General features: G+C 42.0%; 2 protein-coding genes across 7 annotated transcripts in view; one reads left to right on the top strand and one right to left on the bottom strand.

Moving 5' to 3' along the window:
* Positions 1-14,903, bottom strand: part of SHLD2 (shieldin complex subunit 2) — a 36,031-nt gene extending 21,128 nt beyond the window's left edge. For 4 of the 6 annotated variants that reach the window (XM_054071679.1, XM_054071678.1, XM_054071684.1 and 1 more), the window contains exons 1-3: positions 14,828-14,903; positions 12,391-12,464; positions 895-1,387 (exon numbers count right to left, since the gene is read on the bottom strand). The gene's annotated coding sequence lies outside the window, so the exon portion shown is untranslated. Of the gene's footprint in view, positions 1-894; positions 1,388-12,390; positions 12,465-13,602; positions 13,682-14,827 lie in introns of those variants that run through there. The other 2 variants (XM_054071680.1, XM_054071681.1) reach the window with 2 other exon arrangements.
* Positions 14,904-15,300: 397 nt separating this feature from the next.
* GLUD1 (glutamate dehydrogenase 1) overlaps positions 15,301-16,759 on the top strand; it is a 31,465-nt gene continuing 30,006 nt past the window's right edge. The window contains exon 1 of the mRNA XM_009567505.2: positions 15,301-15,809. Coding sequence (XP_009565800.2) covers positions 15,377-15,809 — 433 coding nt within the window. The 5' untranslated portion in view covers positions 15,301-15,376. The remainder of the gene's footprint in view (positions 15,810-16,759) is intronic.

Genomic DNA, 16,759 nt, shown 5'->3' on the forward strand with positions numbered 1-16,759 from the left:
ATCACAATTGAACAAAATCCATTAATAAAATGCTCAAAATACTGATTTATATGACCTGTACAGATATCTACCCTCTCCCACGGCAATTCAGCTATCTGAAAACACCTCAAGCAAAATAAATCAACTCAAGGTACAGTGTTAGAAATCACCTCTCTAGTGTTGTACGTCATTGTCTCCCTCTGCTGTTGTACGTCATGGTGCATACCACTAGTGCGCAGCAGCGTAACCACTGATGAAAACCACCTTGAACCTATGCCTCAGTAAAGATGCATCATTTCCTTCACTGTTTCATGTCAGCAGCAATACGTCAATCATTTCCCCTATCATGTCACTGTGACTGTTGCTGCGTACCTTCACTCAGCAGTCTTTAATTCAGTAACTTTCACAAATTATCTTAATACTTGCAGTAACACATGGTCCTCACTGTTGAGGTAAAGTGCTCTAAGGGGTTTAGATTAGGCCTACCTGCCCGTTTCACAGCTAATCTGAAAAGTCTTCAACAACATTTATTTCCACCCTCAACAGTTTAATACCTCCCCACACGAACTCTTCCATCACGTGCTTTGGGAGAAAGCCCAGCTAATTATACGCAAACTTAATGTATTCAGACAGACTAGCAACTGATAAAAACTCCTTTCTTCAGCAAGAAGCTGGTACTCTAGTTGATCAATCTAGATCAAACTACATTGGCAAAACCAACAATACAAAAACATGAAGAAACCATGGAATTTTAAATCTTCGAAGTACGAAGAGTTAAGGATAGAAACTAAAGAGGTTGATTTATTCACCCATTTGTCTTCACGCAGAAGTTGTTCCATGCTGAAGTAAAGCTATAAATTGCCTCCCAGTATAATTCAATATAATGAGGAAAGACTACATTTAACAAACGCTCACCTCATAATTTCCGTAATACTTTGTGTATTGACTTGTGTAATTCTGCTTGCAAATACACATTTTTCTGTCTGCCAAATGCTGCAAGTTCTATACTTGATCTTCATCAGGACAGGAACAATATAACTGCTGGAATACACAACTCCCGTGAGCCTGCGAGCGTACTGGCAAAATTTTCATCCACGTAACCACGTGAGCTGCTACACAAAGCAGTTAAATCACAATAGTCTTCAGAAAAATGCTTAAAAATCAGTAGTAGGACATTTTCATATAGAACAGAAAGGTCAGTGTCAATGTCAGAAGCATATGTTTTATCTAAGAAGAGTCCTGTTCAATGTTCCAGTACACAATCGAGCTTAGCAGCTCTGAAAAGGCCTTTGGAACCTGCCCTTACTCTTTGTCAGTTGACACACTTTCACAGACGGTTACAACTCTGTATGACTTGTGGTACTTCAGCTTCACATGCTCACAGGTGAATTTTACCCTCTGTAAAGGCCTGAAAGAGGAAAATTAGAGATAAAGTAAATTATGATTAACTGAGGGAGGTGAAGAATTACAGTGAACTTGCTATCCATTCCATATCAAGCTATTCTACACATTTAGCTAATGATTTGAGTAACTCCAAATTTTACTTGCTTGCGTGAGGAAGCACATGGATAATAATGATGGATGATAGATAACCAGGCACTGTCATATGGAGCACATAACAGGTACCAAGTAAATGTACATTGGTTTTGTCCTTTCCATAAATTTCACACAAAGACCTGCTTATATAGTCTTATTTAAAGGCTTTATAAATAAAAGCTTTATAGCTTTTTTTTAAAGATAATGGCTTTATAGATATAGCAGATAAAGCAGAAAACCAAAAAGCTACCACATTAAATACATGAACTGTTATCTTTCTCTAGAGATTCGTAACCTTCACAACTGAGCAGAGAGAAAGGAATTCAAAAAGCAGTAGTCTGTTCTATCCTAGCTCACGTTCTGAGTTATCTCATTGCAAGAAATATACTGATGTTTACACTATAAACCTTTATCTTACAGCAAAAACTAATACAAGCATCCAAATTAATGGCAGTTTAGGAGCCACAAGCTCATAATAACAAACATTAAATGAAATATGGCAACATTTCATGTTAACTATTATGAAACACTGGAGCAGAAGAAAAATCTGAGATAAATAAAAAGACGTAAACCACTAAGCTATTGTGCTTGTCAGGACAAAACTAAAAAGCAACAAAGAGAGACTTAGTTTATGGTATGGAAATCAGATTAGAAAATAATTGAAGGAATCTTCCCCAAAATAAAGACAGTATTCATTCATTAAATACAAGGTATTTAGTGACAAGTAAGAACCAAAATAATAATAAGTTAACTGAAAACTTTTCACTTGTATGACATTACAATACATTACACAATATATTACAAACTACAGCTGCTAAGAGAAAAACTATACGGAAAACGGAATAGTCAGATCACAGTCGGAAAAGAATTAGTATGGTAAGGATGTAGGGCTTTAATCTTCACAAAATAAGGAAGTCATCGATTGGATGAAGCTGGGAAGAAAAATATCGAAAGTACAGTCCATTCAATTTTTATTCCTCATTAAAAAAGTCAAACATAGAAGAGGTAACATCATAATATATAAAATAATTAAGAACTGCACAATATGATTACACAGTTCTTAATTCTTCAATATATCATGATGTTACTTGATGTTCCTTTCTCAGTTTGGCAAACAAGTAAGTTTTACTCTACCAGCTCTCAAGGCAGTTATAATTCTAATCCCAAAGGGGAAAAAGTGTCAAGTCCCTTTGCGTATGCTCATTCCTGCAACCTGGGAAACCCAGTGTTTAGAAAAAAAGGTACCTACAATTTAAATCCAGGTAATTTCTAAGTCTGATTCTGAAAGCTACTCTATGCAGATACCATTTTACAAGTGCATGTCAAAATGAAGAAAGAGAGGCTGTGCATCAGTTGTATCCTCCCCTGCTCAGCAACACAAAGCCCCTTGTACTGTTCTCCTGGATGGAGTGGTGGTGTTATACAAAGTTTTTCCCTCCTCAGAACCCAGCTTCTTAAGGTTACAAACATAATAAAATGAAAGACCATAAAAAATATGTTGACACAGACTTGTCTTTAAAAAAAAAAAAAAGAATCTCCCTCTTGCAGGCAACATTAGTATTTCAGAAAGGGGAGGGGAAACCTTATTTGAGACTTTCAAAGAATAGGTTTTGACCTATTCAACTGCTCATCTTGTATAAATCAAAATACAGCTAAGCAGAGGCTGAAGCTGTTCCCATTTAAAACTCATGTCTTCTACATTAGAATTCCAGTATAGTTCCAGACTCCATGACAAATTTGCCACCACGCTTCATACTAATAACAGCACTCGTGATAATTCAAGAGTGGTCTAATCCATTATCCTAAGAAGGAAACACTGACTTCCAAGGTCAAGAATCAGATGCCAAGAACAGCACTACTGATAGAAATTTGTTATTCCAAGAGAACTTCTGCTTTTTTCTCTCTAATTTTTTTAATCCAACAGAACCTGAAAAATCCCACCTAAGAACCTACTAATATTTAGTGCTTTCCAGGCATCAACACAATAAGGCGTTTGGTCTTGACTGATTATCCTGCTGTAGGAATGACAATCTTATGCCTGGGAAGTAGGAGCTCTGCCCACATTGCCGTGTGCGGGAAGACCAAGGAACAGCCAAACTGCAATGTCTGTACTCTTAACAGGTCAGTTAGAATTAGCAGTCCACGCAGTTAAAGGTCTGTTAAAGTCACTCCGCTCCACTTCATCTCCAGATTCTATATTCTCTTGTGATCTAGGATGAGAAAATAAATCAGAATAAAGCAAGTGCAGATGAAGCTCAAGGAACAATATTGCTTTAAAGAAGCTGATCTGCCATTCTCAGCAAAAACGCACATTCATATCTACACTGGCACATTCCCAAAGAACTCATGCCAATTCTAGTATCTATTTCCTTTGTTTGTTGAGTAATTTCACCTTACTTGGCATTTTAGAAAGTTTTATAACCAAATATAGTCACAGGTCAAGTTACATTGCCTTTTCTTCACCTGCTATCATCCAATTTGCTGGATGAAGACTTGCTGAGAGACTTTCCGTCTCAGGCAAATTAAGCACATGGTGTGGAAATAATGGAAATAAAATCTGCTGCAAAATCACACATGTGATGTATTTACCAATCATTCCTTTTATCCAAACTGACACATTCAAGTAGCTCATGGAGGCAGCTACAAATGGCATTTGTTATCCCAAGAGAACTTCTGCTTTTTTGTCTAACATTAATTTCTATGGATTCTTTTAATCCAACAGAAGCTGAAAAATCTTACATAACTTATATTTTTCATTATTGCCTACATAAAATGAACTGTAATTCCATTAGAGCTCACTGTTTCTGCTCCTGACAACAAAAAAACCTGAGTAAACTTAATATGCTCTGATAAAGGGTAAACATTGAAGACTTAAAGTATTTCACTCAGCACCTGGAAGACAATCTAAGTCTTTCCTGTATTTCTTGAGAAAACCAAAGGTGAGAGGAAAGATTAACATTATCAGTTTATTAGAAAAGCAAATTCCATGAGTTTCATATTGAGGATAAAAATACTGTCCATGCTCTGTAATTTCTGACCTATATTCATCCAGATACAAGGACCATACAAGTTTGCATAACCAGCTCAGTTCCAAATGATACCTAATGTATATGTCCCACCCATACCTTTAGGAAGCAGGAAATAAATTATCATCTGTTTTCCTTATGGGAACTGAACCTAGGAAAGATTAAGTAATTTTCTTTGGCTCACTGAGGAAGCTGAAATAAGTCAAGAATTAACTCTGTGTGAATCTTTCCTACTCTACTCATACTTTAAACATTGCACTGTTATTCCATGATGTGTAATCCTTTGCCTTTTGATAAGTCACAAAATTATCCTTTTCATCTTAACCTTTCAGCTTACCTACTGAGATTTTAATATTCATTATCTCCAGTTATCCCACTTCTCTACCTGCAGTTTTCTGTCTTCCTGTACATAAGATATATTGTCATCCTCAGTCAAATGCTTTTATTTACTTGAGGTCTCAGGTGTTGACTTAACAAAGGCATAAAATAATCAAATTATTCATATTCAGTATCCACAAGGGCACTCAGTGTTATTTTTTGTGTCATTCTTGAACCTCATTCACTCTTTTAAAGTGGTTTTCTCTTGTTTTATGCATTGTGCAGAACATACCACACAATGAAGCCTTAATTTTCAAAACATTAAGAATGACTTTAAAAATTCAAGTCCTCAGGCAGTGTGCTGGAGTCTGATGTGACTTTGAGATTCACACTCTGAGAGAAAAAAAGGTGATGAGAGTACAGCGTTTTGCCAAATAAGATATCTTTTTTCTATTAGTTAGCAGGCCCATTAATTTCTTTGACTTAAAATAACCTTCACAGAATTAGCCATGTAATAAACAAGAATAAATTAAACCTAGAACTAAATAACACTAATGTACTTGCCCTACAAGTATGGGTTCACTGGTAGGTGAGGCGTAAAGTATACAGGGGAACAGAACAGTGAAGGAGACTGGTGTCCCTGCCCATGGCAGGGGTTTGGAACTAAACATTCTTTAAGGTCTCTTCCAACCCAAACCATTCTATGATTCTAAGATTCTCTTTCCTTCCCTCTCCTTTACTGCCTTCATGAGGAAGCACCTCAATTTCTGCTCATACAGTCCAATGTTATGTGTACTTATATAACTGCCACAACACTAATATGGGTCATAAACCTGAGATGACCATACAATATACACACTCTTCAATAAAGCTGATCTCTAATAACTGTGATCAATCAAAAAGCATACATCATTTAGATTGCCAGTTAGTTTTCCTTTACTAAATTAAAGGCAAACACCAGGTTATCTGTAAAGCTGATAAGACAAAACAAAAGAAATCAAGATAAGCTTTTACAAATTCCATGATGATTTTAACTCATTCAGTCAGATAACAGCAATATAACACTCCTTCTGAAATCAGAAAGTCTGTTCCTGTGATGGGCAGAGGCTCTACCTTACCAGCATTTCAAAAGAAGCCTTACCTTCAACCTACTGACTTGCAAAGGAAAAACAACAGATAAAGCGGAACAGATTAATTAGACATCTTGTCAACATTGACAGGAGTAGACAATAAATAAAAATAAACAAAAACGTAAATGGCACAAAATCTTCAGCTTATAATTAAAAAAAATTTAACTAAATCAGATTCAGTGGCTGTGCTGCGGGTTTAAGGCAGCAATTGCAAAGTGTTCACATGTCAACTGTCAACACCCCTTTGGATGCTCCTCACATTTCTGGACACCACTAGGCCCACAGCACCCCCTCAGGTGCCCACTGCTCCCACCCCAGCACCAAGTAACAACAACAGCTGCAACACCTCCAGAAGATACTCCAGGGCACACAGGTTTTGCCACAACACCATAAGCTGACACTTATGTCTGGCACTCATGGCTGTAGATTTAACATGATTGCTATATATGCACCTAGACACCACACACAACATTATTTTAATAAACTCCAGCATTTCCACAAGAAGGCATCAATAATTAACGAAGTCATTTAACTACGAGACAGACCAAAAAGACTGAAAAGATATCTAACTACTTTTTGCTAAATACAGTGTTTTCAAAAATTGTTCATGCGTGCTCAAGATGGAACAATTAAATTAAAACAGAAGTATTTGTTTTCCCATTCCGAGATTCCTCTGGGACAAAGTCACTGTTCACTATAGAACAGTGACTTTGTGTCCCGGATCTCTATATCCATTGGGCACCACGAACAATCTTGAGGTCTTTAAAAGATGATGGAGAAAAGATATCACATGCACATTTTTAGCACCCAGCATGACCCACGATTTTTAAATTTATGGGTTTTTTTAGGAAATATGTAATGTGTTGTAAGATACCAGCCAAGGTACTCCTGGAGTTCTCTGATTAACAGTGTCAATTTCAATTAAACCAACAAACTTAAGAGGCAATTCTCAATTCCTTTGGATCTGGGCTTCATCCACCAACATCCTTCACAAAGGATTAAGCATTCAAACATATTTTAACAATATGGTTTTCCACAACCAGTCTTTCAAAGTGAAGGAGGATTAAGTTGATTTTGTTAACAGAAATGCAAATAAAAAGCCCTACAGGAGACTGGAATGCTCTAGTTCACAACAGGTTAAATGTTTGTTATTTAAACAATATGCACTTCGTTTATGTCAACACCTTCTGATTGCCAACAGAGTACTGAAGCAAGAAAACATTTGCTTGCAGCCTCTGAGGCTGTGTCTCCAAGCCATTAACATCTCAGGTGCAACTTTCAGCCACACAGCCAAGGACACCAAGCCTTGCAAAAACCATCAATTTAAATTGTAAATGTTACTTTCAAACAATTCTTAGTTCACTCCCAGCATACCATACTTTCTACTACCTGTTATTTGCTGGGTTGACTAAAATAGAGAGCAGTTCTCTAAAAAACAGTATAATTTCCAGGAAATAAAGTGACTAAAGGACTTACTTTCCCCTCCTAACCCTATTTAAGGGAACAAATCTCACATGCTCACAGTGCATCTGTGAAGGTCTGTATGTCCGCATTCCTGTCAGCTTTCCCATAACGATGTTTTTACATCAGCTAATTTCCAACACATTTAACAGTCTGATGGGAATCTCAAATATATTGGGTTTGGTTACTACATTATCCCCTCTTTTGTCTTCTAATCTAGAAATGAGAAAAAAACCAAGAAAAATCTAAAGATTATTCCACAGACACAAAAAAGCTGCTTTAACAGATTCTCACTGATACAGGAACTGAGAAAGAAGAAGCCTTCACATTGACCTGGAAAAGCCTCTGTCACTTCACCAAGGGCCGTGTTGGCTGAAAGGTCACTGAAATCAGATTAATTTATTACCAACTTCAGAAAGCTTCAGATCAGATCTGAAAGTTACTTTTTGTCCTACCCATCTGAAAACCTGAAGCAGCATTTAAGAGTTATAAAAAGCATATTTTATATTTCTCAGTTATATTATCTGGCAATGCCCATTAGTTATATATTGACAGTAACAGTGCCAAAATGTATATCTATAGACTGTCTAAACAAGAGACGAGGACACCATCTCCTGTATACATGAAAAGCTTTTTATATCTCCTCAGTCAGAGAGCTGAAGTAACCAGCTGGCAACCTCACTCATCATGCACAGCAACAATATAAACAGATGGAGACAGACCGTCTTTATGGCTGATAAACATAAGCACTGCCACTTTTCATAGCAATCAAAACTGTATTTACTCATGAAGAGGTTATCAGAATTTATTCAATGTTTTCTGACTTCTGCAGCAGAATTATTAACATTTTAAAAGCTCAGGAAACTGCCCTCTGACACTCACTCCGCAACACTGGTAGATTAGCCCACTTACTGCAGGTTATTCAAGTACCTTTCACTGAGAGAAACAGGAACCCCTGCCACATTTCTGGAAAACAACCGAAGAATTCTATTACCAGAACTGCAAAATAAGAGCAGTACCTTGTGGCAGAAGGTTTGGAAAAGTAAAAAAACCAAAATCTTGTGATTGCTTAAATAATAAATTAAATCATTATTTTGCCCAGCTACTCATTTTTGTAGCAATGCCTCAAGTATAGAAAACAAGACTCTCGCTTCAGACTAGCACTTCCTAAAGAAAGTCCCTACCAGGCTAAACCTATCAACTTCCCAATTTACTCATACACTTAGGAGTTTCACTCCCTACTTTTACAGTGCTACAGACATGCAAAAAAGTTACTATTTATATATGAATAAGATGTTAGCAGCTTATACTTGAATTCAGCAATCATGAAAATACTTAACACAAAATAATACATAAAAATAACATCTAATAATCACACCACAGGTACCCATGCATCTCACTAATAACACAAAGTACTGAAAGCTTTAAAGTCTTTCTCTCAACAGGAAACAATGCATATACCTCCAGCTCTGCTGGAGAATGCACATCTCACATATGCAGCATGCCCAAATCTAAGTTCTGTTGCCTGCCTTAAAAAATATCAAATTCAGGTTATCTTGTATAAAAGTGAAGAAAGCCAATAAATAAAACCAACCAGTTTGCTCTGCAGCTTTGGTATGGCTGCACACTGCTGGAGCTGTTTATAAAGGAAAGGAAAATTATCTCACAGACATCAATCAAGGGAATCACAGGTCTTGACCAGAATTCTAAATTCACCTGGCTCTCCCTTAGTCTCCAAACCAACAGATCTAAGTATTTTGATCTTATGCTGCTAGTCAAATGCCTTTTTCTTCACCTTTAGTCCCTACTTGCTTGTAAAGAGATAATTGAAATTGGATTTCTCGTCAAGTCTTCATTTTTGTAAAAGTGCTCATACAGACAGGTCACAAATTACAGCCATCTCTTGGGATTTACTCAGTTCATAGGTTGCCCCTAACAGCATCCTACAGAGCCAGCCATCTAGCAACACTGGAAAGCAACAACTGCTCCACATCACACTTCTGATTTGATCCCCATTATGTCACACATTGGCTTGGCATAAAAGGGGAAGAATACAACCAGGAGATGCCGTAGTTTGATTCAGATCCAAGTTGTAAATGGAATAGAATAACCTATTCACAAATTTGCAATTAAAATTAGGGAATTAAAATTCCACCCCAGGGAAGTGGTGGATATCTCTACACTGGAGACTCTTAAGGTTCATCTTGGCAGGGTGCTGGGCCGTCTCGTTTAAACCACATATTACCTAAAAGGATGGACCCAGGTGATCCCTGAGGTCCCTTCCAACCTGGCCTTCTGTAATTCTGTGATTAGGCTCAGGTCACATTAATCATACCTTAGATTATTTAAACCGTTGTGTATTTATTTCATAAAGATACACATCTAAAACAACACACACTTTATCAACACTTCCCCCCATTATTCTGAAGACTGAACGTCGGCACAACATTTTCCTGCAGATAAAGAAACAGCTCTCTCTTTTCTACTTTCACATCCCATGCCAAAAATAATTATACATGAAGTTTCACTTTACAGCATTGTGAAGGTGGAAAGTACAATCCATAAAAAGTAAAAATATTTTGAGTTAAAGACCTGCAAAAGGATTAAGGTTGCCATTTCATGGTATTTTAACACACTTGGCTACAATACACAGGTGGTTCCCATGCGGTAGGATTACTGTGAAGTCCTACCTACTTGCTGCCTACCTGTACATCCTCTATTTAACAGAGACACACACAGGATTTCAGCTGAGAGCAACAGGAACAGGACTACAGTCAGTAATTCTGATAGACTCACACCCTCCTGTTCTCCTAGTAACTATTACTCAATCATCCAGAAGTCTATTTAAGCAGTGGCTGAACGTTTTTTTCTTCAGTAACAGACAATAATCCCAGCTCTCAAATATTTATTTACACTACCAGACAAAGCAATACAGCATAACTGATCAACCCAAGAAAAATAAGCATTTATTGGCAACTTCTGGAGAAATGAGGAAAGGAAACATGGTTGCTCATATAGGCAATTCAAAAGGGAATAAGATCTTGGTTCAACTTGTATAATAGTCTAAATTATCCCACTGGGCTAGAATCTCAGTTTTAAAACTTGACGTGTTATTTCTGGAATCACTACAAAAAAAAAAGAATTCATATGTAAGTTACCAATATTTGGACTTCCTCTCAATCAATTCTTTAAGCAAAGGTTAATAACTGCCAAATGCTTCATGCGATACAGCTGACAGCTTAAAATGAAGCTTGCTGAAACAAGCGTAATTCCATTTGCAGAGCATTTCAAAACCCATTTCTGTCCCAGAAGAAAATCTGTTCACCATAAAAAGGAAATAGTTCTCTGCCCATGGTACGGATCAACTTTCCTCCTGAGCATGTAAGACTCTGGAGCCTCTGAACAGGAGATAATCCAAGGGTTACCCTGGATTCAAGTGAGTTTAGCAGGACAAGGGGCAGAGATACTCAGCACCTTGTGAAGATCCCTAGTGTTCAGCTTCTCTGCTCTCTCACCTCCTTTGGTCAGCTAGTGAAGAGACTGGGATGCCAACTGGGAATGGTTATCCTAGCTCCAGAGATAATCCAGTATCAGTATGTTCTAGGAACCCTTCAGCTGAATTGACAAACTGGGATAGAAAACATTAAGCTGAACCTAACCGACCTGTTAATTTTAAAAAAACATATATTTTCCTTTTATGAAACCACTATTAAAGATGTCAGATACAGGAAAAAGATTTAACTAGTCACCTATTCTCAAATAGCTAATACTTCAAATAACATCATGGGCTATCGCAGAAAGTCTGGGTTCCTGTCTGAGGAGACTTTTTTTCAATAAAATTTTAAAATTTGACATATGATGAACCTGACTGCACTTGCTATGAAACTGGTAATTTGCACCTTAAAACTGGAGATTGCTTCAGGAGAGCACAATAGAGCGTTTATTATTCATCTTATACATACTACAAATAATCTGGTAAAATTATATATAAAGATATTCTAGAAGTAGCTTAAGAAATTACATCAACTTGTTTGCCTCCCTCACCTATACTTCACCGATTTTAAATAAAAACATGTCCCAACCTATCATGCATACACAGTTAAATATGACCTTGCTGCAGAGTCCATGAACCACACAGACAGTTCCTACCACACAGCTACAACGTTTTCTCTGTGCATCTCTCTTCAGATGCAGGCCTAAACTTGACACTCCATAAGAAACTAACAAAGTAAGTGAAACTTCTGGTTGTGAAAGAATCATAGAATCACTAAGTTGGAAAAGACCTCTAGGATCATCGAGTCCAACCATTCCTATCTGGCACTAAACCATGTCCCTGAGCACCCCATCCACCCATCTTTTAAATGCCTCCAGGGATGGTGACTCCACCCCCTCCCTGGGCAGCCTCTGACAGTGCCCAGTGACCTTTTCTGTGAAAAAATTTTTCCCTGATATCCAGCCTGACCCTCCCCTGGAACAGCTTGAGGCCACTCCCCCTTCTCCTATCATCTGTCACTTGGGAGAAGAGCCCAGCTCCCTCCTCTCCACAACCTCCTTTCAGGTAGTTGTAGAGAGCAATAAGGTCTCCCCTCAGCCTCCTTTTCTCCAGGTTAAACAACCGCAGTTCCCTCAGCTGCTCCTCATAAGACTTGTTCTCCAGCCCCTTCACCAGCTTTGTTACTCTTCTCTGGACACGCTCCAGAGCCTCAACGTCCTTCTTGGAGTGCGGGGCCCAGAACTGAATCCAGGATTCAAGGTGCGGTCTCACCAGTGCTGAGTACAGGGGCAGAATAACCTCCCTGGACCTGCCACTGGTTGGCCATGCCATTTCTGACACAAGCCAAGGTGCCATTGGCCTTCTTGGCCACCTGGGCACACTGCTGGCTCATGTTCAGTCAGCTGCCAATCAACACCCCCAGGTCCTTCTCCTCTGGGAAGCTTACCTTTTAATCCATCCAAGAGGATATTATTCCACTGATTCTATTCAAATGTAAATCTTCCGATGGGATCCCATGTGCTATAGAAAAACAAAGATACAGTTAGTCTTTTACTATATCAGGTAAGAATGTAGTAAATGCAAAAACTGATTTTAATGCATGTGAATTTTAATTTCTTCTGACAAAGAGATTTTGAATTATAGAATGTCCTGAGTTGGAAAAGACCCACAAAGATCATAAAATCATGGACGGTTTGAGTGGGAAGGGATCTTAAAGATTCCAGCCCTCCTGTCCAGCTCCTGTCCCTGCACAGGACAACCCCGACATTCACATCATGTGTCTGAGGTTGTCATCCATATGCTCCTTGAATATTGTCAGGCTTGGTGCCGTGATTGTTTCCCTGGGGAGCTGCTCCAGTGCCCCACCACCCTCTGGGTGAAGAGCCTTTTCTTAATACCCAAGCCAAAGCTCCCACCTAAGCTTCAACTGCTCACCATTTACCACATAAAAATACCGGGATGGGGCATCTAACTCCTGTTTCTATTTTTCTTGGAAACCCTCAGGCAGTGTGCTGCCATTACTCAAAATACATGCCTGAGCCCATGGATAGACCCACTTTATTCTCACACTGCCACATCCCATACTCCATCTTAGAAACACTCACAAACGTGTAATGCAAACACAGCCTGATACCGCAAGTGGCTGGTAATTGAGTGACACTCTTAAATTAGAGATGAGACAGCTGAAGGCAGGATAGGAGCCTTGCTAACCTTGTTTTGAACTAGATCTATGCACCTGAACAAACTGGTTAATCCTATTTTTCATTCAACCTTTGTGTCTCTGAAATAGTATTCTAAATTACCTGCAGAACCAGGTGAAAATAATTAGCAGATAAGGACTAATTGCCACAATACCTTTCACTACCTTCTTTCCTACACATTCACAGAAGTTAGCTTGTACAGAAGTCTAGCTTTAGCTAACGAGGACCTGGCAATGATGGGAATCAAGAATAGCTCAAAACTAATACAACCACTGAGAACACCGCAATTCAGTGAACTGAAAATGAAGCCCCCAACAGAAGGTGTCTATGAACCACCTACAGAGTAGACAAAAAACCATAAATCAGTACGTTTGTTTCTGAAGCCCTGAGGGAACATCCAAACAACAAACTGGCCTAAGAACAAGCTCCTTTCTTGCTTCTGTTTCCATCTCACTTACCATCAAGGATCTTTATTCTCTAGACAGTGGTTATAAACCACACAACATTACAGACAGGAGGCAACCATGATTATTAGTGGTCCTTATGACAACTTCCCAGGAACCTTAGCATAGAGGAAAAATGTGAAATTAGGCAAAAATTTGAATATCAGTTGCCTGAAAATTTACATGCATTGAAACAGCCTGTGACCAAGATTCCTGCTGATAAACATACACCAAAGTTACACTATTTTCCCACAAACCTTGTAGCACAGCCCTTCAACATCCATAGCGGCTAGAGGGATTCCCATAGAGGTAAAGGAACATCTTGATTATTGATGCCCTAAAGGCACTGGCCTTCCATGTGCCTTAACAAAACCCCTGTGTTTTTCAGTCAAGCAGCTCAATCCTACAGAAAGGGAACAAATCGCTTATTTCCTCTAAAATGAACACGGTAAAAATGCTGTGACACATTATCTCCTACTTAAGGTCCCTCCTGACCCAAACCATTCTAATTTTATATTTTAAGTTCTGAACACAGACCTCACACAGTTCAACACAGAATCCTAGAGGGGGACTCAAAAGTCTGAGCTACATAAACCCCAGCTCTCTTTAAGGGACCAAGAGCCTGCAAAAGGCAACAAAACAACATAAAACCTGAGGAAATGCAGCAGCTGTGTCAGCAGCCAGACCCAAAGCCTCTGTCCCCTCCTGACAGGGCAGCCAGTGCCACACAGGAGAATAAACGGGGTTTTCCTAACAGGCTCCCACCAAAACAGGCCCTCACACCAACCAGCTTGCCCTGAGGAGCTCTGCATGCTGTTTTGTGGGGAAGCAGCCTCACTGGTACCAGGGGCTGCATCCTGCCCAGCACGGGGAGGGAGAGGGAGAGGAAGAGGGAAAGAGGAAGGGGTAGGTGGGCAATAGCAGGGGGAGACGGGGGGCAAGGGCAGAGGAGAGAGGGAAGAGGAAGAGTAAGGGGAAGAGGGAGTCAAGAAAAGGGAAGGGGGACGAGGGCGGGGGGAAAGAAGGGGAAAGGGGAGAAGAGGAGGAAGGGTAGGGAGAGAGGGGAGGAAGAGGGGAGAAGGAGAAAGAAGGAAAAGGGAAGAGGATGAGGAAGGACGCTGAGAGGGGATGGGCGCAGCGCCAGCCGCCAGAGCCGCGGCTGCTACCGGCCACTGCGAGAAGAAGGCGAACCGCTGCTGGCGGGGTGAGACAGGGCGGCCCCGTCCTAGCGCGCACCTACCGGGGCCGCGGGAGCCTCCCCGCGCCCTCCCGCTCGGGCGGGACCGGCACGGAGCAGGGGGGGAAAGAGGCGAGGCTTAAAGAGGGCCTCGCCCATATCGCCCCGCCCCAGCGAGGGATCGCGCCGGGGGCGGGACGAGTGGGGGCGGGGCTAAGATCATCCCGCGGGGCGGCATCCGCCTCAAGGGGCGGGGCCAGAGCGGTAGAGGCGTGGCTTATCTCATGCCCCGCCCCCTCTAATTCCCGTCGCCCCCTTGCGAGTTGTGAGGGGCCGGGGCGGAGACAGAGCGTTTAGGGGCGTGGCTTGGACCATGCCCCGCCCCTCCCCGCGGGTCTCGCCAGGGCCCGGGAGAGCCCTCAGGGGGCGGGGGCAGAGCGTTCGGGGCGTGGCTTTCTCGCGCCCCACCCCGTGAGGCGCGCCGGGGGCGTGGCGCTGCGCATGCGCGGCGCTGCGGCGCGGAGGTTTCCCCCACCCCTTTCCCCCGTGCCCGTTTAAAGGCGGCGGCAGCGCCGCGTTCCCGCACCCCCGCCCCCTCCCTCGGGCAGCGACATGTACCGGTACCTGGGTGAGCTGCTGGCGTCCCGCCTGGCCGCGGGCTCGGCGCTGGCGGGTTTGGAGCCGGGCGGGGCCGCGGCCGCGGCCGGGGGTGCAGCAGCGGTGTCGGTGTGGAGCCGCGCTCCCGCCCCGCGGCGCCGTTACTGCGAGGCGGGGAAGAAGGAGGACGACCCCAACTTTTTCAAGATGGTCGAGGGGTTCTTCGACCGCGGTGCCAGTATTGTGGAGGACAAGCTGGTGGAGGGGCTGCGCACCCGCGAGAGCATGGAGGAGCGGCGGCACCGCGTCCGCGGCATCCTGCGCATCATCAAGCCCTGCAACCACGTGCTCAGCGTCTCTTTCCCCATCAAGCGCGACAATGGCGAGTGGGAGGTCATCGAGGGCTACCGGGCGCAGCACAGCCAGCACCGCACCCCCTGCAAGGGAGGTGAGACCCACGAGCCCCTCCTTCCCTCCGTCCCTCCTTCCCTCCGCAAAATGCATGGAAACACCGTGCTCGAAGCGTTTCCTCGGGTGTCGGGAGGTAGAGGATGCGTCCCGTGTGTGTTTTCAAACCCCCAGTGCTCGCCCAGGAAACGTCAGTAGAGGAAAACATCAAGTTTTCCCAGTTTCCCTGAGCTGATACCCAGGGAAAGCCAGGGATTGGGCAGGCGGTGCCCTCCCGGTTAGCCCGGCTGCGATCCCTCCCTCCCACTCCAGGCTTTATATTGGAAAAAGTATGGAAACCCCATGCTGGAAGTGTTTGCTCGGGAGCTATGAGCTGGAGAAGCCATCCTGTGTCTGTCCTCAAAACCCCAGTGCTTGCCTGGGAAATGAGGGGGAAGGAAAGTTTTCCCAGTTTCTCTGGGCTGGATCCCCAAGGAAAGACAGGAGTGATTTTCCTAGAGAAGGCTAGCTTGGCACGGGGGAGGCCACTGGGGTGTCTGTGCGAAGAGAGAATGCCACTAGAGATTCTATCTCTATGCTATCCTAGGATTTATGTTGGATCAGCCGTGATCTGGGAGGAATCGCACTCCGTATTAGTCTGGGTTAGGTGGCATATTTTGTTGGAAAACAAGTACAGATGTCCTTCAGCATGACTGACTCGGGACCTCTGATCAGCATTGGAGTCCTTACTAGGATAGTCTCAAACCAGAGCTGCTGTGGTCCATGAATCCCTTTGTTTTTCTTCAGGGTACACCAGCTTTGTGGTTTTCTCTAACTTCTTATCAGTGGAGGCCTTTGACTCCTGGTATGGAATAGGAAGGATGTTCTTGGATAAATGTGTTCTTCGTAATCAGTTCAGCTGGTGTGCATGCATGGCATAGGGATTTTTGTCTTTGCAGCACAAACAGTTTGTCATGCTGATGTGATTCCCAACTTTTCAAAGTCGCATAT

This window comes from Cuculus canorus, chromosome 7 (genome assembly GCF_017976375.1).
Source record: "Cuculus canorus isolate bCucCan1 chromosome 7, bCucCan1.pri, whole genome shotgun sequence".
Classification (NCBI taxonomy): domain Eukaryota; kingdom Metazoa; phylum Chordata; class Aves; order Cuculiformes; family Cuculidae; genus Cuculus; species Cuculus canorus.